This window comes from Gouania willdenowi, chromosome 17 (genome assembly GCF_900634775.1).
Source record: "Gouania willdenowi chromosome 17, fGouWil2.1, whole genome shotgun sequence".
NCBI classification, from domain to species: domain Eukaryota; kingdom Metazoa; phylum Chordata; class Actinopteri; order Blenniiformes; family Gobiesocidae; genus Gouania; species Gouania willdenowi.
In genome coordinates, this window is record NC_041060.1 from 30296351 (window position 1) to 30320382 (window position 24032).

Here is a 24032-nt window from a genome sequence, read left to right on the forward strand (position 1 = left end):
TATTAACGAAAAACAGTAGATAGACAGAGAAAGTGGAGATTCTGCCAAAAGGGATGGAGACAAGACGACAGGGTTCCGTGTGGGATTTCACTTTGGATTTTGGCCCTGCAGGAATACGTGGAAGCACAACTGACAGGATGTGAGTGGAGAAGTCAGCTCTCTTCAATTTATCTAAGTAAATGATGCACTGTGTAGTCACTGATGCACCAGCATAAATCATCCAAGGTACAATGTTGCCTTGGAACTTGTTTTTAGCACTCAGGTAGTGGATAACTTAAACACTATAGTTTACTGGATTTTGGATGAATCCAGAACGAGGCATCATTTCCAAAAGTATCTAGTAAACTATACCCACAGTGCATCACAGTGTAAATGTTTAAAAGCAATGCAGAGCATACACAATGACACATTTATTTTTGTTTTATTCCCTTATGCTTTCTTTCTGCTATGTTTATTTTGCCCCTTTCAAATCTGGGACAACTTCATATTAATGTGTTAAAAAAGGGCATATCTGAGTGGTGGGTTGTACAATAATCTTTAATCTGTTCAGTCATGTATGTGGCAACAATTTGCTTCAAAAAGATTCCATGTTAAAAACAAAACAAACATATACAATTAAAATTTACAGGTCATGACTCAGAGGGATATTATGATCCAATTAAATAATTCCCAAGGCAAATTGTGACATATTTTCCAAATGTATTTTTCACCACTTATGTGATGGGCTTTTATGTTAAATTTCAATTACCCTAATGTTTTTTCTACACTTCTCGTCAAACCCAACCAAAGCACATTATGGGAATCATGATATACAACCTTATGTTATTGATAAAGAGATGCAAGAGCTGAAACAAACAGTTTATGACAATCGAGACATTCTGTATCATAAGCAACATATGAGTGACCTTTTTAAATGAAGGGTAATAAAAGCCTATTTAATCCTTATGTTTGAGTTAGAAATCTTTTTCAACCTAATGTAGGCTCAAGTTTTAAAACTCTGTTGTAGGGACCCAACGTATATAAATCCTCTTAAAATGGGGTTTTAAATGGGCTTGTAGTAGCTAGACAATCACAAATGTCCTCTTAATGTGAAACCTTTATATGGCAAAAAAAAAATCATCATACACTTTTTTTTCTTTTTTCTTTAGATGATTTGCAAGTTGTAGAAAGAAACACCAACAAAGAAATGAAGAAAAAAAAAACAAGTCCACAAAGCTCTGCAGCATAGAGCATTTGGCTGCCGTGGAAAAGTCTAGTGCCCCCTATAGTCTGGGAGGCCTCTAGTCCAGCTGCTCTTGCTTTATCCTGTTTGAATTTGGCCCTCGCTGACTCATCCTCCTCAGCTCTCTCCTTAGGACGTACTCGCTGAATTGGGACGAGTCCACTCCTCCGCCGCAGGAGCCGGAGATCTCAAAGCCACGCTGTTGGAGACGCTCTAGTACCTGAAATAGATATGGATGGAGTATCTTTAACAACAAACACTCAAACCACATATTTTTTTAGAAATACACACAGGGGGAGGAGGGTAGTGTGTATTTTACTGAATCCATCTGGATTCACTAATTCAAATCCTGTGCAAGATTTTGAACATGCAAACTCTACGTGGGCAGCCGAGACCACTATGTGCAAACTCACAATCAATTAACATTTGAGGTATTGATGTGAACTCCCTCCATAAAAAAATACTAATAAGTGTAACAAACCTTTTCTAGCAAAGAAGAGGTAGTAAAAAAACAAACATTGTACATTAGAATATTCAAAAGAAGAGTTGATTTTGAATAATCTGTGAGAAACTAGACTCTGTGTAACCATTTACCGTAATACTCCTGGAAAATCAACCTTTGAGCTCTTATGGGGACTTCAACACTTTTGAATTGCTTAAAACTTACAGCTGCACTACAAATAAAAGGTAATAGAAGGTACTGTATAAAGGTATTGTGCAAATCTGACATTATTAATCCACAATGTTCTGAAATGTATTGGATGCTTTTTGGAGTTGAAGAATGAATGACATCAAATGTAGAAAATAATGTCAAATAAAATCTACTGGAAGATAAAGTTGTTGTCTCTGGCTGTGATGAATAAGTCCATTTAGCTGGTTTAAAATTCATTTCATATCTTATAGGGATTTTCTAAAAATAAGTTTGTAAAAGTGGACAGAATTGGGGAGTAGTGGTAAGAAAGACTACCTGAAAGCATGACAGGCCAGGCTTTGACATCCAGGGATGAAACCTGGAACATTTCAATGTTTTGTTTCTATGTGCTCCCTGTACGAGTCTTTGATACAAAACTGAAGGGTTTCAAATTTTCACAAAAGCCAGAAAGGGTTGAATGTCTTATTCATTGTTTAGTGGTGCACATGTCTGTTTGTCTGCATTTGTAACTGTTACTGGTCTCGCACCCTTGCAGACATCTACAGACATGTCCAGGGGGGCTGTAGGATCACATTCCATCGAAGAGGCCCCAGGGAGTGGCGAGGCTTTCTCCCTGTCACTTGGCTCATTGCGAGCTGCTCAGTAGAAACACTGCCCCCCCCTCCACCACCGACTCCCTGTCTCTGCCTAAGGCTCAAGCCTCTGCCAAACTACAAAGGCCACCCCCCTCACTTCTGGCAGCTCTCTTTGCCCCCTTCCTTCTCTCAAAGCCCCGCCCTAGCTCCATTAGCCGCAGATACAGCATTCACCGCCGGCGTGCTTTAATAACCAAACAGGATTATGGGCCCTGCCTGGGGACAACCTGCCAGGGAGCATGCTCACTGTCTTGCTTGCTCTCTACGCCTCTCACACTTCACAGACGGGCTTGTCTGTATATTTTTCAGGAAGGAGGTGGAGTTTGTACTATTTCACATGGAGACACAGACCAAGTCACTAAAATATTTTCAAATGTGCTACCTCTTTGTAGTTTATTAATGCAGATCTGGGGCTTTTACCATCAATGAATTAATGGAGTATTAATATGTAATTGGGGAACATGCAGCAATGCTAAATCCTAATGGAGCAGTATTCTTTATCTTGTTGCACTGACAAGGGCTCATGGTGGTGTAAAGGTTAGCACGTCCGCCTCAAAGCAAGAAAGAAGGTCCTGGGTTCAATTTGTGGGTTTGTAAGTTCTCCTGTGCTTGTGTGGGTTTTCTCCGGGTTCCTCCCACCATTTAAACATTTGTTTGGTGGATTGGAGTCTCCAGAATACCCATAGAAGTGAAAAGGAGTGTTAGTGGTTGTCTATCTGCCCTGTGATAAACTGACGCCCTGTCCGGGATGTTCCCCCACCTAACGCCCAATAGCAGCGGACAAAGACCCCAACAGACCCCGCAAACCTGGAAAGAACCAAGTGGGTTGAATAATGGATGGATGAATGTTAAGTTGAGGAAAGGAATATATCAAATTCAGCCTAATAAATGGACTGAACAAAATGATTGGCATATAATCGGGTTGTAACGATTCCTTTAAGCAATGATTTGATTCAAATCATGATTCGTTGTTGCCGATTCGATTCAAGAACGATATTGGTTAATTTAGACCGATTCCATCTAAAATGATTCAGTGACTTGAAATTTATTCAGTAACCTTTTAGCCAAAATAATAATTCAACCAGTGTGACTGAACTAAATTCCTGAATATGTACAGTAGAGGTGAGCTTTTATAGACTCCTGATGTTTCTTGTAAGGGAATAATCTATACATTTATTATGGATATAAACAAACAAGTGACTATTTAATGGCAAATGTATCCACATTTTATTTGAATATTTATTATTGAATTTAATTATTTCAATAAAAACACATATTAGGTTTACCTGGCTCCTCTGCTTGTTTTTTCAACATACTGTAAAAATAATACAAAATTAACATCAATGAATGAAGTGCAACCAAGATCTGTTCAGGTTAAATGAGCAGTGGTCTCCACACATTGGACCCCAAAGGTAGATTTCTCACTCGCCGGCTTCTCTGTTTTTGTTTTTGTTTGTCTGCTGGCGCACTCTGCATGACGTCACAGCCATGTCTTTAATAATAAAAGCTCTTTTAAAACACACCCATATAAAAGCCTGCCATGCTTAAATCCAAAGCTTCATTTCCTTAAAAAGATTTTAGATCGATTAGTAACATCCGGAAGGCCAACTTGCTGAGCACAAATCGATGTAGGAATATAAAACGATTCATCGACCTAATGCATAAAATGTTACACCCTTAGAATATAAACCAACATAATGAATAATGTGAAAACTTCTGTAACTCTAAAGAAAATAATAACTTGTATCTCGTGATGAGGTGAATTAGCCTTGCAAACCCAAAGGTTGGTGCTGCAAGCTTTTCTCTTCCAGCAGAGGCTGTGGCGTGAACACAGGTGATGCTTGATGGCTACTGTCAGCTGTAAAGGTAAGTGTTTATTATCGGGCTCGGGTGTGTTGCTTCTGTTTTTGTGGTTGTGCAGTGTGTAGTTGTTAAGCTGACAACGGACTTGAATGTTTGCAGCCACACTTTGATTTACATTCAAGAGAGTATTTGCGGTTTTGTTTTGTTGTCTTCGATTGTACGCTGACCAATAATTTGTGGTCACTTATTACATTACATTGGCCTATGTATCACAATATCACTGTTTAACCAAATAAGGTAAGCCACAGTTGGTAATTAAATGTTTTAGTCGCTCACAGTCACTTATACCATAGCTTTGTTGGGCTTTAGGAGTGCTCGCAGTTATGGTATTGTGTAGCCGACAATTTTATTTCTGGTCGACTGCTGTTCTCAAATATGGACACATAAGAGGAGGAATGATGGTCGTCCTGACAGAAATATTTTTTATTTTATTTTTGATAGAAAAATCCCAAACTAAAATAGAAGCCACACTACACTGCAGATAGAACAGGCTAGTTTATGATGCTTATTTAATGAAACTATATTAATATATCTAATTAATTAGATGTATTATGTAATTGATTAATCTCGATTAATCTAAATTAATTGCATAACAATATTTGACACAAGAAGTAACATTTTTCCAATTGAAATGAATTTTGGTAAATGACTGTATCAATGAAAACAATAAATGAGCTTAAACAACAAAATTGTGTATTTCAATTTTTCTCATTGAGTGCTAATATAATGTGCAATATGAATAAAGCATATTATTATTGCATTTTTCCCGAAGCACAAACTTAAATTTAAGTAAGCTATATTCATGCTTTTCAGGAATTTTTGCAAACTTTCTTAAACAAATTAATTTTTTTGTACTAAAATTTAGCATTCCAGAGAAGTGGAACCTGAACAATGCAAAACAGTTGGCATGAAATAAACAGACAAAATGATGAAGCTGATAAATTTTGTTTAAAATAGTCTTTCAACATAACAGTTCATAAGTTTGCAATGTGGGTCAGACGATGCTATCTATAGCACCACATCCTTTACCACTGAGAGTCATGTATCCAGTGAGTTTGTTCATATGCCAGTCATGGACTTTTTCATTTTGATTCTGAACCCTGTCATGTTGTCGGGTGTGGATTGGAGATGCTCGGAGCATGTAGCAGCTAGCACTGTCCGAGTGTCTGTGCTAGCTGTCCATACTAGCTGCAAAGCCCTGATGAACAACAAACTCTTTCTTGCACATTTTGCACACAACTGGGCTTTTATTTTCCATCTGGTGTTATTATAAACTAAAATTAATGCCCACAATGCACTGCAACAACTTCTCGTCACCCGTCTCGTGTTACAGTCTGTGACTAGTATTATAAGTATACCAGGAACTCGTGAAATGAGAAAGATTCTGCACTGTATGGGGTGCAAAAAAAGCTATTAGCTGCATTTTTTAATTAATTCATTAATTACAATTAATGTGTTAAAGTCCCAGCCCTAATATTGATCCAAAATAATTTATTTGAAACTGAGCAACAAGCCATCAACCAAGTAAAGCCTATGTGCCTAACACCCTTTGTGTGCTTAAAAGTTTCTTTAGTATCCAAAGGGCACTTTTCCTCTCAAATATCTACTAGTTTACTAGTGGAAAAGTTTTCCCACCGATCTTTAAAAATCTGATATTTGAGAATGTTAAGATCTACCCTTCTTATCTTTCCTCAACATTAGCACTGGTTCCCACTGGTGTGAATTAAAACACCCTGTGTTACAGCAGGTCAAAGTTAAGGAACCTTTACAGCTAACTGTCCTGCAGCTCTTGTTAAGATTCCTGGACAAACCCAGGTAAGTAAAGATGGTGGCAAACTTATATTGTGAAAAATTGCTTTGATCAACTTATCAATGGCCTTGTTTCTCTGAGAGGCTTTTTTTTTTTTTTTTTTTAATCTGATTGTTCTTATAAAGATAAAGTTTGGAATCTGATATTAGTCAAAACAAATATAGACATACAGCTGAATCAGAGGAGCCTTCCCTCAGTATAGTGACCGGTGATGGCCTAATGGTTAAGGAAGCAGGCTTGTAATCAGAGGGTCACTGGTTCAAATGAAACCATCACATTGAGCCATCACTGTGGGATGTTGAGCAAGTCCTTTAACTCACTGAGTACCATTCACATCTATAGACGTCAATTGTGTTTTTCGGCTGGGGTTGCTAGGAGACAGTGTGACAAAGTTCTCCGTTGAATATCTAACTTGTTCAATGATGTAGTGACCAACTGGTGACATGTAGGTGGCAGCAGCGCACCTTTGGATGAGGGTTCACCCGTGATGGGCAAAGCTCAGAGGGAGAGGAGAGGAGTTTACGAGACAGAAAATGGAGCTACGAGAGTTGATGCTGAAGTTCCCAGCAGCTCACAGCAGCGGTGGACTATTGAGAGTGTTGCGAAGATGAGAGAAAACGATCAAAAAAACGGGGCAAGCGGCGATACTCGGCATGTCCAAGAGGAAGAGGAAATTGCATGTGTGGAGAATGATGGGAGAGAGACTTGGAGGAATGCCAAAATACAGTAAGAACTCAACTCTGACATAGATAGCAAAATAATAATAATGTTGCCATCAAAAGCCTGGTCTCAGTGTTGTTTTTGTAGTTTTATAGAAGGAAACCAATGTTGAAGAGTCTCTATAGCAAAAAAAAATTGCTTCAAAGTCACTAATAGGTTTTTTCAGAAAAAGCTGTTTTTCTCAGCTTTTTGTCACAAACTAGCGATTTGTGTGAAACTTGTCTCTATTCAACTGCTGATTACCTAAGAACAAAACAAGCTAAAAACAAAATTATTTTTTTCTGATGAAATTAGAGACTTTAATCTTTAAGAATTCAGACGTCAGATTGTCATAGTACAAAATATTCTCTGGGTCTTTAAAAATCATTCAAAATGCTCTAAAACGGCTCACATGAGGAAGTAGAAATTTTGAAAATGGCCGGCACTGAATGCGTTAACACTAACTGCTCCCTGGATGCTACACCAGTGGCTTCCCACTGGTTCAAGGGGATGGGTTAAAAGCAGAGGACTAATTTTGTGTCTGTACCTGTACACGTGTGACAATAAAGGCTGATGGGGAGTAACGAATTCGTCAATTCACGATACGATACGAAAAATAAAAAAAACTCCCAATGAAGATTAACAAATGTGTAACAAATCATTGTTGATGAAAAACTATTTGACTGCAAAAGTTTGATACAATGTGTGGGAGTGTTTTGCTTCACAAATAAAGAATGGAAACAAATGTACCAATCTAAGAGTTTTTATTATTATTTCTCATTTCTGTAACATAAAAGTTTTGAAAGCTTTTGTCTTAATACTCTTTGAATTTTATTTCAGCGTCTTTTTATAAAGCTGGGGCATACACTAAGGGCTACAAAGTTAGATAATTATATCCTGGATTTATCTCTGTTAGCAAACTTCACCTATCCAAACATTCTCTGTCAGAGAGAAGCTGTACTACGAAGCACGCTATCAACACGCTAAGTTAAGCGAGTTGATTCCGCCTGGCTATGTGCGTGCTCTTGTGACAGGGGTGAAGATTGCAGCATCAAACCAATCACAGAGAAACTGTGGAGAGAGATTTACGTCACAAATAAGGAATAATTATTTAAAAATATGAAGAATTTAAATAAATAATTCAGACCAAAAACAACACTGTTGCTGCAGTAGCAAGTTGCTAGCAATAGCCAGATTGATGTGTAGCCCTCCCTCTAACTCGAGTTCTCCACATCGATCTGGGTCTGTGTCTGTCCTTTCGGAACCAGGGAGGGACATGAACAAAATGCCTGAAGCTGATTGGGCGGATTGCCTGTCCACCATGATTTGTTTTAGCCAATCACACGGTAACGAATGATGTCGTCATCGGCATGCGCCGTAGAGACGCTGCTACAACAACAACAAGGCTCCCCTGGTGAAAACTTTCTTTTGGGATAGTAATGCTGCGGTATGTCATTGAGTGACTTTTGCCTTAGTTAAGGGCACGTTAACAATTTTTCTATTTTGATTCGGAGCTATGCTAATAGTGGTAGCCCAGCTAGTTCCTCTCCCCGCAACTGCGCATGTGCCAGTTTTGCTTTGGAGCTTTTGCCTTCATCACACCCGGATATCCCGCCCTAAACCACAACACTGCCTCATGATTGGTTCTAACGGTTTCGGTTTGGATTCGAAAGGCAAAGGCGGGAACAGCACAAGATGGATTCTGGTGTTTGTGAACACCAGAATCCATCTTGCAGGCAAGGTTAGCAGTAATAGCAGCAAGGAATGAATGCAGAAATTGATGAGTGTTAATGCTTAAATTAGTGAAATTATAAACTGAAAAAAACCAGACACTCTGATCAGTTTCATTTTTACTTTGACCTTTTCTGTTGCTCTGATGCTGTGTTCATATATGGCTCCGCCTACATCATAAGGTGGACAATATTTGTATTTTATATTATTTTACAGGGCTGAGTCTCTTAGCGTCACCACAGAATACATGAATTAATGAATTAATTAATGTATGTATGTATGGGTCTGAAAGTGCCTGATGCATGCAAGCTTTATCAGCTGACTAATGTAGGTCAGTCCATCAGATAAAAACCATATGTTTCCTATAGGATGTCATGGGTAAATGAAAGGATTAATATTCTCTCTCCTGTCAGCTGTCGGATGAGATCCATGCATGTGTTCAAAGAATGATCCTCCTTTTATTGAGCAGGTCGTTTTCTAAAAGAACTGATTGGTCAGGAGGCGGGGCTTTAGTACTCGCTCATATCCTAGCCAGAACAAAACCTGGTCTTGACCAGGTTAGTCGTTTAGCCTAAGTTACCATGGTGATTTAGCCCCGTAAGATGTTAGCTAGCTTTGTAGGACAGCACACACTGATTAAATCCCGGAAGTTAGGGTGATAAGAGGAAATCTAGCTTCGTAGCATAGGCCCTTAAAAACTGTGTTGCAACACATCACTTTATGTTTGAGTTTTTGAAAAGAGCATGTTTTGCATTACCTGGACAGAGTTGAGATGGCAGTACCCGTTCAGCGGGAAGCGAATAACGTGCGTGGAGTCATGGTTCCAGCCAGCATTGACCGAGTTGCACATGACGTCTCCAATCTCTGGGAACACGTCCTCGATCAGGGCCTTGTCCCCGCTGAGTGTGATTCGCTCTCCCAGGTCGGGTGCAACGCGTACCACCAAGCACTCGCAGGGGCGGGATACCCTGCCTAACTCTTGGTCCTGGCGCCAGCGCTCCAGCTCGGACAGCATGGGCTGCAGTTGGAAATATCGAGCTTCTTCGTACAGCAGGCTGTAATCCTGCAGGGGAACACAGTCAGAGGGGCCACAATTCCGAGATATTTAACAAAACCTTGCCATTTCCACACTGAACAAATACAAGTCTATTACAACCTTATTTACATTTCATATAAAAATAAAATAAAAAAAAACTAATATAAACTAAATACTTGATATTGATTCAAGGCAATTAGTATTTGGTTTAACAGTAATGTAAATATTCATATCATCTAAAAAAAAAAAAAAAGAAAAACGGCCCATGGAGTGACTTTTTCACTACATTTGGTTTGCTATTAAAAACCGTTAATCCACAAAAGTTGTAAAATTTTAGAATCCCTGAATTGAAAAAAACATTGCAATTTAAACATTTCAAAGAAGATCAATTGAGGCTTTATTTGGCCACTGAAGTAGATAGAGAATAGAGTATGGAAACAGATTTCAACAGTTGCTTCATTTTAATAATAATAAACTTACACTGATGTTACAAAGGCATTTGTAAGTAATGTAATTTGTGGTAAATATATGTTTTATTAGCACATATCTAGTGTACTTTTCAGTTAAACCCTAATGACCAAAAACAGGTTTTTTAGGAGCTTTCCAGTCATTAAAAAGCAAAGACATGATGTGCATTTTTGTGGCAACTACATTTTTTAGCTTATTTTGTTGAGCGTAATTTGTGTTGATTGGAGCTCACCGTAGACAGTCGTAACAAGAGCTGAATACAAATATTTCAGGATTTAAAAAAAAAAAGAGAATCAAATTCTGAAACCTGTCATGACCGAGCGATTTATAGTACTGAACATATATGTTATATTTGTTTAAAAAAATCAATTACGGCCAGTGAATAGAAGGCCCAGCATGGCATTGGTTTGTGTGCGCATTCGAGCAGGACTGAAGATGTGTTACAGTGTGGATGATGCACGTGCACTCACTTTGAAGTCTTCTGGGATGAGGAGCTTGGACGTCCTGAGGAAGTTGAGGATGTAGCGAAACATGTGTCCATCCCTGTCAATGAAATAGTGCTGCTTCAGGCTGTCCAACACTATGGGCTCTGTGCCATCAAAGAGACGACCAATTCTGCCCATGGAGAGTGGGGGAGAGGCAGGGAGGGAAACTACTGTAAGTGTTAATGTGTAAACACTGTGGAGCTACCAGGATCACATTTTCAGGGCAAAAACAATACTTCAATATTTCAGTGTGAATAATCAGATAAAAAATGTGTATAAGCCTATATCAAAGCTCAGACATGTACTTAATCAAACCACACCACCTTCTTCTCCATCCTTCCTTTATGTGCAACCCCTTTAAAAAACATAGGTCCCAATATATTTTTATTTTTTTTACCTAAAATGTAAATTTTATTTAAGAAAGAAAAATTTTCTTCAAGAAATCACACAGAGAAAAAGAGAAAGTGAGTGAGAGAAAAGGAAAAAATAGAAAATAATAAAAGAAAGAGAGAAAGATAGATTGTGTGCAGAGGTCAGAGCCAGCTGGTACTGGGTGCCTAAGGCAGGATGCCAGTCACCCTCAGGCCCGTGCTTGCAGCAACACGGTGGCCTCCCGGCGTCCAGATGGCTCCATGCCTTCTGGCTCTTTAGCACTGATGTGACATCTGTCAGAATAACCAAGTTTCTTTTGTCTGAGCTCTGCATTCTGCACTTAAAGCTCCTGCTAAATGTTAATTGCACAAAAGCTCAACATGCTTTATTTTAAACAGTAAAGTAACTGGTTCGAACAAACCAATATCGCCAATAGTCAGTGTCCTCTTTCGGATGCATTTGGTGATTTGATGAGATGTGACAAGGTTTTGACAGGGAACACTTAATTGGCTTCAACCCAAAGCGCTGTTTCTATCCTCTGATAAAAACTAATACCAAGTTGCACAGATCAATCACACTCTTTAAAACACAAAAAGACTCACCGAGATTCTGGGAATTTGGTTAAAGTAGCCAAGCTGCTGGTGTACATGTGTCCACCAACATCAATATGCACAGGGGCATTGGACTTGGTGAGCTGTGCTGGTGCTGGGATGCCCTGGTTACTCAAGGGAGACACTGGTGACCGGGTGATCATGGGCCTGGACATGCTGGAGCGATTATCCTGTAGTTAGAGAGAGATTGTTACAGATCACAGCAATGATTCAGTTTACAGCAGAAATTTAAATAATCAATCATCAAATAATGAAAATACATGTAAAAACACATTTGAGTTGCAAGTAAAACATTTTTTCTCTATTTTCAGGCTGACCTTGGCCTAAATGTTACCACAATCTGCAATCATCCATCCCTGAGGGGGCATTGTCTCCACAACCAAATTAATTTGGAGCATTAATCTCACGTTAGGAAATGAGCAGTAATGAGGTTTAAGTTGGGAAGTGTATAATATTAATAGGGTCTGGAGAAATGGTCTCGTGTTAACCACAAAACAGCAATAATTTCTGTGGAGCTCAGAAAGAAAGAAAAAGGCACGACTTTTTCAACAAAACTTTCAGATAAAAGATGTGTGCAGCACAGAAGACAGTGCGTGTATGTAATCAATCAAACCATGAGCGCAGTAGAAATACAATCAATGCTGCTCATTGTGTGAAGAGAAAGGAAAAGCGACACAATAACCCACGAGCTCCCGTTCTGGACATTTACCTGCGCCGGCATGACTGTGTTCGGAGAGGAAGTCACCGAGTGGTGGTCATTCTGCTTGAGGGACGCAGCGGGAATCGGCTCTCCTCTGACGGCGAACAGCATCGGCGGCTCCCGGCACTCCGCGGCTCGCATCGGCAGCCGTTTGAGAGACGCGTGCACGGACTCGTCCACTGAAGTGATTGGACGCGGCCGCTTTCGCGCTTTTTGATGCGTTAAGTCCATAATATCCGTCTCGTCCATTAGAGCTCAGACTTCACGGGCTGACAGAGGAGGAGACACCGGGAGAAGAGGCTTATCGCATGGAGCTCCGTCCTCGCAGTGGCTGGTTGAAGCCAAAGCCCCCGACAACATTAGCATCGCAGCGCCTGCGGCTCTTCTGGGCTGTCGCTGTTTCAGTGGCAGGTATGTGTGTCGCATTTTTCACAATCAAACCAACTCGGAGTCTCTAGTTCGTGCGGCACCGGGCTTAGGCGACCATCTGGACCTTCACAGCTGTTGCCCCCCCCCCCAACCCCCACCCCCAAACGGATGGGAGAAGTGCGTCCCCCCTCTCCCGTTATTCCATCATCACACAAAGTTCAACTGGAGACAAGCTTGTGGACACCCTGGACCCACACGCTCCTGCAATAGCCACAACTCTGCCCACATGTGAACAACTGCACAAACTGTCAGACGCACGATTACTCACAGTGTAGGACAGACACAAGCAACCTGCGGCCCGGGGGCCACATGCGGCCCTCGGTCTAATTTTGCGTGGCCCCCAAAATAAATTTAATTCATTAGGTTGGAAGTTATATGAATCCCAAAATAGCACACAAAACTCCAGAAACGCAGAAAATTACAGTAAAATGCATAACATGTCAACAAAAGTACACAAAATAATAACAAAGATACATACTTAAATACAAAATGACTATAAAAACAACAACATATACAAATTGACTTCAAAGAGACACAAAATACCAATGAAATAGCACAACATGACAGAAACAGACACAAAATGACAACAATAACACAAAACGTGATAAAAACACACGATAAACACACGAAAAGACAACAAAAATTTGCCTTATTGACAAGAAAATAGACAAAATTAATTCAAAAACACAAAATGGACTACAAAGACAAAAGGTTTTTTCTTTCCTGTGTTAATGCTCATATTGGTCATTATTCTACAGGCTAACATGAATGTTAATAATGTGGCCCTCGGATCAGACAATCACATTTCTGTGGCTCCACTCTGATAGAAGTTGCCTATCTCTGGAGTAGGATCTCATCAAGGCCCATCCATCATGACTATACACTGTAATTAGCATGTTACGTTTCTGTTCAACCTGAAACTTTTTTGACTGCTTGCACATAGGTTGAGTGTGTGCATGCATTATTTTGGACTATTTGGTGTTGCAAAACGTTTATTTTAATTTTATTTAGCCCGGATGGCACATTCATGTTTACCCGGAAATTAAACCTATTCAGCTATTGACCTCAGTGTGAGGGGGCGCTAAAAATTACACAAAAGGCTCCAAAAAGACACCGAACAACAACAAAATGAGTCAAAATACACAAAACTCAATATTTGTACAAAAAATGCACAAAACTACACCAAAAAATTTACAAAAATCAGCAAATATACCCCTTTATACCACTACAGAATACAGAGTATGTACACCTCTTTGTACATCCACCCTTCAAACACATACTCATTTGGCCATAATTGACAACTCTACTTAAGCTCCCACTATATGAATACATGGTACGTGGTAGAGTGGTCGTCCTCCGATCGAGAGGTTGGGAGTTTGATCCTAGTCTATACCGGTCTATATGTCGAAGTGTCCTTGGGCAAGACACTGAACCCCAAGTTGCTCCCAGTGGTTGACTAGTGCCTTGCATGGCAGCTCTGTCCCAATGGTGAGTGAATGAGTGGATATGTAAAGCACTTTGTGACCTCTGTCTGTGAAAGGTGCTATAGAAATAAACATTACTTACTTACTTACATACTTCCGACCGGCACTGTACTAGTTTTGGTAAAAGGGAAAGGTTACAAAAGACAAATGCCAATTTATTTATGAATGGATGTTTAGGCTTATAGGATAATTGATCATTAGTTTGAGTAAACCTTCAATTCAATAAATGTGTATTTTGAACTTGCGTGGATATAAAGAAATGTTTTAAGCTGCTTTTAGAAAAGACGATCTTCCAAAACTGACTTTTGACTGACAGAGAAATAAACAGGACAGTATAAGGATGATGACGACACTGTGATAATTGCACTTGAAATTACAAATTTCAAATTTAAGTTGTGCTGCTTTTATTCATTTTTAGATTAAATTGACATAAAACATCACATTATCCACACATCCCTCCATTTTGTTCGTATATAAGCTGTATTGTGGAAAAAGTTTTTGAATAAAGTAAGCACCAAGCAACAACTGCAGGTGCTCCCCTGAACACCAGACCAAAAGCACCCTTGTGTGTGCGTGTGCATGTATGACTGTGCACACACTCTGACACAAGAATACACATTAACTGCCGTGCACAGACGCTCAAACTTATATATCAGTTGTGTTTCGTTTGTGGCAGACCTGCCGGTGTCTAGTTTCCCTGTACCCTGTCATGTTTTCATACAACCACACGGACAGTTGGGGAGTCCAGGATCACTGGAGTCTGAATTTAGGTGGTTCTTATTTGGCCGCACCTCCATACACAAGCACACAGCATCAGGCTTACACACAAACTAAAACCCATGATGTACTGTATGTTATTTTTAGTGTAGCAATAGTTAAGTTGGGATTTCCATTTATCACCTTAGTTTTTACTGATCATTGTTATATTTTAAATAAATTATTGATAGCATGTAGTCAATGTCATGTCTAACCCTAAATGTATGTTGAAAAATGTTTAGAACATCAAAGTCATTTGATTGAAAGAAATTCTTCGTCATACAAAGTGGTGCCCTGTAAGCTGACTGCCTTGGTGTTTGTGATTCGTTGTAGATTTGTTGAGTTCAATGACACTGACACATGTAGAAATGTTATAGTTTCTAATCCAATGGTCTCAGAACTGAGGTTTCCAGATGAGGCTAAGTGCTGGGTACACGAGGGACAGATCACCTGACCAACCTTAGATTCAGTATGTCCGGTTTTACCCAGACATGCTGACATCTGACTAGGTTTCTGGGGCCTTACTGCCAACAGAAAAGGTCTAAAACAGAGGTCTCCCACTCCTACATGTATTTAGTCATTAATCGGAAATAACACACTCGTAATTTTAAGACGTATAATCATCAAGGCTTCAAGAAGTTACTGATAACTAACTACCCTTTATTGTCAGGTGTGTCGAAGGCGTTAGGCTTTGCCAGCTGTATTTATTCTAAGTTAGTTTGTGCAACCAGAACGCAGGTACTTCACAGGCTGAAGCAGAGACATGACTCCATACAAACTTTAAGAATGCTGCCAGTTCACAGGCTGTAGAAGGAAGATGCCTCACAAACTGACCAAACTGTACATGTTCACCCCATAGACTGTTAAAAAAAATGGATGGGACAAGCTCTTCCATAAGTGAAGATTTTTTTTTGGCGCTCCCCCTGCTGACTGGCTGCAGTATAGGTCATAAGCCCCGCCTCTTCAATGTTAACGGATGGGATTTGTGTCAAAGTGTAAAGTTAAAATATTTGTCACATAATTTTTTTCCAAACCTAAACTCTGCTGTGATCATTAGTTATTATCACTCTACATTGTGTTAAAGTGCTCATTTTTATGTGAAGTTTGCTTTAAATAAGTTATTAAAGGTATATTACGATGATTGACAGCCGATGAAGTACGCTAAATGGGTGGGGGGATGTTTCCAGGGCTCCTCCCGCAGGATCCTACTACTTTGGCACCAAATGACGTCAAACTTGCAAAATGGCAGCACCCCTAAGTGCTGTATTTTGGCTTCAAGAACGGTGAGTGGGAACTATGGAGGATCACGTCCATTCTTTTTGCAGTCTATGGTACACCCCCGAACCCAGCATGAAGCTGGCTTTTTGCTGGCTGATGTTGATTCAGCAACAGACAGACAGCAACCTGTCCGTCTGTCTAACACAAAGGAACAAAGTATTGTCACCCTTGTTGTGAAGCAATGGCCATGTTTACATGGGAGCTTTAATTCCTCTTTTAAGCAGAATAAAAGTTCATTCTTCTTTAAACTGGCCTTGTAAACACTGAATTCCTAACGCTATCTTGGGATATAGGGATGGGCGATCTGGACTAAAAAAATATCCCGATAATTTCTGGTATTTATCATGATAATGATAAACATCATGATAAATGAAAAAAACTATAAATAAATAAAACAATTTCCAACTTAAAGTGTAAACAGGTTCCTTACAAACACAAATAAATGTGAATACATCAACATTAGACACATTAAAAAAGGCTACAATAGCTGCTGACTCAAAGAGCTCATGAGGTGATGTTTTATGGAATATATTAGTGCATGTGGATCACTCTATTAGAGTTATTGTATGTAATTCATTTATTTCCTCACTTAAATTATTTTCTAAAAAAAGCACATGAAAAGCACAAATAACTCCATCAGTGTTTTTACTGTTGCTGAATTTTGTTTCATTTATCTGATAATGAGTTACATAAAGTCATGGTTGATAAATATTTTTCTGATTTCCTATAATTAAACCAGATCAAGCTGATGATTTAATCATTCAGTATATTTTGGTGTAATAATCTCAATAGTTACATTATTTTAATGGGACCAGCTTTGTCTGTGAACACGTGAAATATATTTAAAATATTGCGTTTCACAATGTGGGACGGATGAATTGTGACGTTAGTATTTATGAAACATTTATTTCACACAAAGTGTGACATGTTTAGCTTATATCCTTCCATACAAGTGTTAAATCTGACCATAAACAAATCGATGGCTCTCTGTGGTTTTATGACAGTAAGACATGTTCTTTTTACTTGTCTGTTCCTTATATGGAGTGGTTAGCATTAGCTCTTAGCCCAGTCTGTGTGTCGGTGGGTTAGCTTAGCATAGTTAGCTTTAGTTGAGTTTCCAGTTCATAATCGTTGCTACAGGTTCCTCTCTGTCCTAGTGTTTGTGTAACTTTGGGTGGATCTGACGGAGGAACTTGGAGTGGTTCCCTTTGTTGGATGGTTGTCTGGTTTTAACCAAGTAGCGGTCCGTGTTGTATCGCAGCACGGCAGCTTCAGATAGCTGAGACGAGCACCACCATCTGTGTGTGTGTGAGGGGCGGGAGCAGTGGCGGTGCACACGTGGAGGCTCCGCTGTGGAGCTGCCGTGAACAGCGTTCCACTCCAGAGAATAATAAGTTGTTGACAACAAACAGGCTAAGAGAAATGCCCCTGTCGCTAATTTCCGACATGGGAATTTATCGTTTCTATTGTGGGATGACGTATTCTTACCGGTGAGAATTTTTTTGAAGGTATATCGTTAACGACAACATATCGCACATTCTTAGTAAACACTTTATTAATTCCGGTCGTTCTGCGCATGCGCAATGACGCGCAGGTGACGACATGGTGATGGCCGGCCGCACTCAAGCTAAGACTATTTATTTAATAAGAGCTATGGATATAATTAATATATTATGGATATAATGAAAAGAGTGGATGGAAGAAAGCATCAACATGGAGACTTTCACACACTTATTAAACACACACAAACCTCGGTCCGCGGTAAACAGAATAGGCTTAACCGGAGGGCTGGCACTAAGACTCGGAGAAGTCTCCATACTGCACAGGCTGTAATATCACCAAGTTTATCATTGTACTGGTTGTTAGAGCTACTATCTTTACCAGGGAGAAAATATGTAACCGTGTGTTATTGTCGAGCTGTTGCTTCAAAACTTCAATCAAAATAAAGGTGAAAACAGTTTTCATGTGTGGTCTATTCTGCGTTGTAGCCGACAATAAAAGGTTTGTTGGGTGTTTTTTTTCCCGATAGACGTGATACGCCACATTCGCCTCCTGTCTAGTCAGAGCCTTCCCAACCCACACACCTAAAGCGGGATTGAATAAAGCCGAATAAACCGGTTTTCCATGTAAACCTCAATTTGGAATTTCTATTTCCATGTAAACACGAAGCACAACACTTTTCCGAATTATTTAATTCGAAATAACTAATTCCAAAATAAAAGAGATCATGTAACCGTGGCCGATGATACAATCTAGTCTCAGGACTGTGACCTGACCATCTGAACATCTTCACACACAATTGATTATAAGAAATCACGAAATACGTTACAAATGCATATTCTTTACTTTGGAAGAAACTTGATACAGTATCACCAAAAACGAATGCATGCTCTGAGCAAATATGCAAGAGATTAGAGCCCACAACCTTTTAGTGAGGCATGACCTGCCCATAGACCAATAATTAAACACACATTTTGGTTAAAGCGGGTAAACACCACACTAAATATGTCCAACTATTCTTGCAGAATATTACCAGACCCTAAGTGGTCCTAACACATCAGTGGGAGCCAATTGCATCCCTCTGAAACAACTATCTGCCCCTCCTAGGGACACTAAGCGCATTTTTGATCTCTCTTTGTCTCTGGCTGCAGGCTCGACACATGTACACATGCTGTACTGTGTAAACACCACCTCCAATGACTGCATCAGAATTGCAAAACTTCCACACATAATGATATCACGGAGTATGGAACAGGACCACCACATGTCCAATTGTAAAGTACTGCCAGCATTCTGCTGGGCTGTTTTTTTTCCATAGGAAATGCAGGGAATTCAGTTTTTAATAACATTCAGATTAAAATTAATTAGTTCGAGCACTGGCCTTAAAACATCCACATTCCTCTTTCTCATTGGCAGTGTGAGTTTCACACCTAGATACCCAATTAGCAATTAAGCTTGCCTTTGAGTGCAGGCCTCCAATGCGGTGTGTGATCCTGGTCTGATTTGCATGCCACTTGTGCATGCGCTTATCAGTCTGCAGCCGTTCATAGTTTTAAAATTCAACTCCAGAATCCCTCGCAGAAGGCAGAGAGGGCCTCAGGGGCACCACAGAGAGAAATCACATGGCTGCTCTTCAAAAGGGGACCTGTGTAAGGCAGCCGGCAAAGTGCGTGGGATCACACTCAGAATGCAGGTAATTTGTTCCCTGACTAATTTGTGGAGATGGTGATGTATGTGTGTGAGTGTAAGAGCGAGTGTGCGCCCGTGGAGAGTAAGTTCTGAAAACAGCTTGGTGGAATTGGATTTCCTCAAAGCCTTGTCATTGCAAAGGTGGATTGAGTGTAAAATCTGAGAGGCATTATGGAAAATTGTAGAGGGAGAAAGAGAAGAGAGTGAAAAGGATGGTGGAGAGGTGGGTGGGAGATGGAGGGAAGGGTGTGTGGAGGGAATGTGTTCTATATCACATAACTCACAAGCTGGTGGAAATAAAGATGTGCTGTGGACTTTGTCTCTCAGTTCGACCAATGACATCCTTCTGAGAGGTTGTGAATAGATCTGCCAAGCTAGCTTTCCTCCTACCTGTTGCTGTTGAGCATTTAGCACAGCTACGTCCAAGTAACCATGTTTGTGAAATATGTCAACAGTATGAATCAGGGGATTGGCTGGTACCTATAGCATGTGTCATTTTGCTGTGCCACAGTCTGCACAAACAAGCCAAAAACAGACAAACAATGCAGGGGACCCTCATCCTCTTTATATCATGTCACCATCTTCTTTTACATATGAAGTTGTGGAACTACAGAAGCTGACTCCATAATCATACTTCAACAACTGAGCAACATGTTTTTCTTCCAAACAAGATTTCAAAATCTCTCTTCACTTTTTTTGTTCCATAATTAGTATCACAGATCTTAACACTGACATTTGGTTGCATAATCTGTATACGTACAATTGTATTACAGACAATGACAGAACCAAGTTTGGGTTAATTTCACCCACATACAATTGCCCTGGGAACATAAATGTGGGAGGGTAATGACTTTAGGAGGAGAAAACTGTAGTATTTTAGAAAGAAAACTACAAAAAGAATGAATAAACTTGGACATAACCCCGCTTCTAACAATATAAAAAGCCATCAATCTACTCTGGATGGATCTCAAATCAACTGCATGTGCACCTTAGAGACAGGTGTACCAGGACACCCCCAACACCAAGAACACACACACACGCACACACAGGCTTATAGCTCCCCAAAAATGCCTTTTGGTTTACTTTATTTAAATTGGTTTTCAATAGCATTAATGTAGAAACCACTTAAATTATGATTACAATTTTTTAATTTGTTTTTTTTGTCATCCTTTATTTGTTTGTGTTTAGTCTTTAGCTGTTAGATATACATACATATGAAGTGGACCTAATGTCTACTGCCATTCTGCCACCTATTGACAATAATTATTGATTCCCCTATATGCTGCTCTGCAATGGACTGGCGCCCTGTCCGTGGTGTACCCCCGCCTAGCGCCCGGAGAAAGCTAGAGAAAAGGAGCGAGAGTGTCGGAAAATGGATGGATGGATACACAGTCTGCCATTTGAAATGTTGCCATTGACTCTAATCAATAGCACATTAACTACAGTGAATAACACTGGAAATGTAATTCAAACTGAAAAGTGTTACATGGCTCACCTGAGGATTTCTCATGTGATCTTAGTGTGCTGATAGAAATCCACACAATGGCAAACAGAATTTGTTTTGACTGAAAAAAATAAACAGTTGTGCAGCACCATACAGTATATCTGTAATTCATATGAATTACTTGCATATTAAAAGTGTGTAGTAATTTTAGGTTTGTTACAAACAAGATGAATCATTTGCATACTGAGAGATTGTAAATCACCTATAACAGTGATTTACGGCTCACGTACCCCCTTTCTCTTACTTTGTTTGACTATAACATTTTGCTCAGAATACTATGAAACAACAACTACAGAGCATGTAGGAATGTATAATAATAATAATAATAATAATAATAATGATAATAATAATACATTTTATATAAAAGCACCTTTCAAAACACCCAAGGACACTGTACAATGGAGTCATAAAAGCAATAAAAACAGGAGCAAGAGAATAAAAACAAGAAAAATAGGTGCAACAGAATAAAACAGAGTACTGCATTGAAATGATGAGTGTGTGACTAGGTGGTGTAGGAATGTCTGAACAGGTGAGTTTTAAGTTTGGATTTGAAGAGTGGCAGGGAGTCTATGGTACGGAGGTCAGGGGGGAGAGAGTTCCAGAGCTGGGGAGCAGAGCGGCTGAATGCTCAGTGCCCCATGGTGATGAGTTTGGCCGGTGGGACAGAGAGCAGGAGAGTGGAGGAGGAGCGGAGTGTGCGGGCTGAAGTATAAGTGATAACACACATTTGAAAGAATCTCATTTTGTAAATATGTGGAATGAAACAGTATTTATTGCCTCCTGAATAGATTTATTTCTAAAGTTTCTTTCATTTACGGTCATCTCCCTCCTGATGTAGCACCAAGACTGTTCCTTGTATTTTCAGTACATGTTCTAAACATTTTTATCACCATTGTGTGTGTTTTTGGTGTCATTTTGTGTATTTTGTTGTTGTTTGTCTGTTCTTTTTTATTTGTCAGTATATTTTCACCTTATTTTGTGTGTTGTTGGTATTATTTAAATGATTATTTCTCAGTGTGTGTGTTTTTGGTGTTGTTTGGTTGTTTCTCATATCGTTTTGTACGTTTCTGTTCTTTGTGTGTATTTTGTGGTGATCTTTTGTGTTTTTCTCTGATATAGCGTCTCTGTTGTCATTTTGTGTATTTTCTTATTAGTCTGTTCTTTTTATTATTCAGTATATTTTTCTCTTATTCTGTGTTGTTGTTGTTGTTTTATGAGTTGCTGATAGTATTTAGTATTGTTATCATTTTTAACTAAGATTAGATTATTTAGTGCTTCCATTTGTTAATTTTCCCCTCGCTGTCACTCTCAAGTACCCTCTGTAGTGCCATCGCGTACCCCTAGGGGTATTTGTACCCCCATTTGAGAAACACTGGCTTATAGTGTCGGTAAGGAAGTTAGTCCAGGTGCTAAAAGGACACAGATATACACTTACTCCTTTATCATAATTACTTGGTTATTAGTGCTTTAAAACTACTGTGATTGGTTAACTGGGACCATAGCTGCCCTGCCATGGACTGGTGACTATTTCAGGGTCTAAAACAGATGTATATTTGAATAAAAGATGTTACAGTGCAATAGTAGCAACATCAGAGATAAAGGTTATGTATTGAATGTAATTTCACTCAGACGCATTCTGCTCAACTAGTGAATGGTTTAGTGACAGCGCCATCAAGTGGTCAGTCCTGACAGTCTCATGCAGCACAAATCAACTCACTGAATGAAAACTTTGTATGAAAAAAAAAAAAAAAAAAAAAAAAAAAATCTGTAGTTACTGAAGTTATGAGTAATCTCCTTGTGCAGGACGATCATATTTTCAGCCATAGTACAGCATCTATAGGAGTACAAGTGACTCAACAGAATTTCTTTATGAAATTGCATTAATCTTTTAGAAGTAAAGAGAAATCGATACTGGTTTGTACTGCAGGGTACAAATGGAAAAAGTTTGTATCCTTGTTGATATTCAGGCGCATGCTGTCTTCTCTTCCCTTGGAGCAGTTTACGCACGGCGCAAAGATCTGAGAGTGGGAAAGAAAAAATACCATCTCAGCTCCGATTTAGGTGCTCTTCCAAATTAAATGCGACTCTCTTATCATGGTCAGTGTCTGTTTTGAAGATCATTTCACAAACGCAACACTGACGTATGTGAAAAGGTACATCCTGTCATACGAGAGAGGAATTACGCCCGGGGCAAACATACTCCACAATGGCGTCTTTCATGAGCAGATCTAGGGCAGGGAGGAAACGGGGCTGTTTCCAGGCTAAAACCATTTCCTAAACTTTAAACAGAGACGCTAAAGCGAGGCTTTGAGTAAGTTTGGGTACAACTTGAGCCGTGACGGTGACGGAGATGTCACAGAAGGCTGAAATGCGTCAAGAGTGCGTCGACGCGACGGAGAATGTACGGCGATTGGTTGACAAAATCTCCCATAAACTCTCCTTTTAGCTCCGATTACAGGTATATGAAAGTGTACCCTGTTGTGGTGAGAGTTATCGTGCAAGAATATCCAGGAAGTAGTTCAATATTTTAAGAAGTGTAGCGCTCCAGTCACTTGGCACATGCGTAAAAGCGGCTGTGCCTTTTATGACCCAGTCCGACCAAGCTCAGATAAAAGCAGACAAATCATCTCTTACCTGAAACAGATATTCTTTTTCTGAACCTTTTCCTTCCGATTTGGCCCTTCGGTCTGCTTCTCTTCCTTCACCAGTGAGAAATGCAATAGCTTGGCTAAGGTAGACAGAACAAAATACAGAGAATACTTGCTCCAGGGCTTAGAAACCCCTCAAGGCAAAGATCAGGATACAATTAGCTCATGTCTCTGCCCCAGTCTAAAGCAATCTGCGGAATTAAACTGCCAGCAAAGGGGGGAATAGACCACAGCAGCAGTGCCTGAGTCTTTGTTGAGTTTATGTTTTATTTTCTTTCTTTAAAAAAAAAAAAAAAAAAAAAAAATCAAATAAATAATTTCTCCTTCCTGCACTTACACCACCCGCACCCCCGCCTGCCCCCAACTGCCTGCTTTTGCGGAGAGAAGCTGATTTTAATCGTTCTGATTAGTTTTGATGTAACGTGGCCTCGGGCCATCTCTGCCAATGGATGGAGTGTTT

The 24032-nt window shown here is 39.7% G+C and overlaps 1 protein-coding gene across 2 annotated transcripts; it reads right to left on the reverse strand.

Moving 5' to 3' along the window:
* Nucleotides 1–526: 526 nt before the first annotated feature.
* On the reverse strand, nt 527–23829 carry kctd1 (potassium channel tetramerization domain containing 1). 2 transcript variants are annotated; one of them, XM_028473747.1, is made up of 5 exons: nt 23559–23829; nt 11576–11754; nt 10587–10731; nt 9370–9675; nt 527–1442 (listed from the first exon to the last, which is right to left on the reverse strand). In XM_028473747.1, exons 2-5 carry the CDS (start codon nt 11737–11739, stop codon nt 1281–1283), a joined length of 777 nt encoding a protein of 258 aa, XP_028329548.1. In that variant the 5' UTR covers nt 11740–11754; nt 23559–23829; the 3' UTR covers nt 527–1280. The 2 variants fall into 2 exon arrangements, with proteins under 2 accessions (XP_028329548.1, XP_028329547.1); XM_028473746.1 differs by lacking the exon at nt 23559–23829 and adding an exon at nt 12294–12868.
* Nucleotides 23830–24032: the final 203 nt, after the last annotated feature.

Coding starts and splice junctions, on each gene's coding strand:
- kctd1 (XM_028473746.1), bottom strand. CDS start 12,533: ATGGACGAGACGGATATTATGGACTTAACGCATCAAAAAGCGCGAAAG. Junction 10,732..11,575: donor ACCAAATTCCCAGAATCTCG/GTGAGTCTTTTT, acceptor CTCCATGGGCAG/AATTGGTCGTCTCTTTGATG. Junction 1,443..9,369: donor GCCATCTCAACTCTGTCCAG/GTAATGCAAAAC, acceptor TATCTATTTCAG/GTACTAGAGCGTCTCCAACA.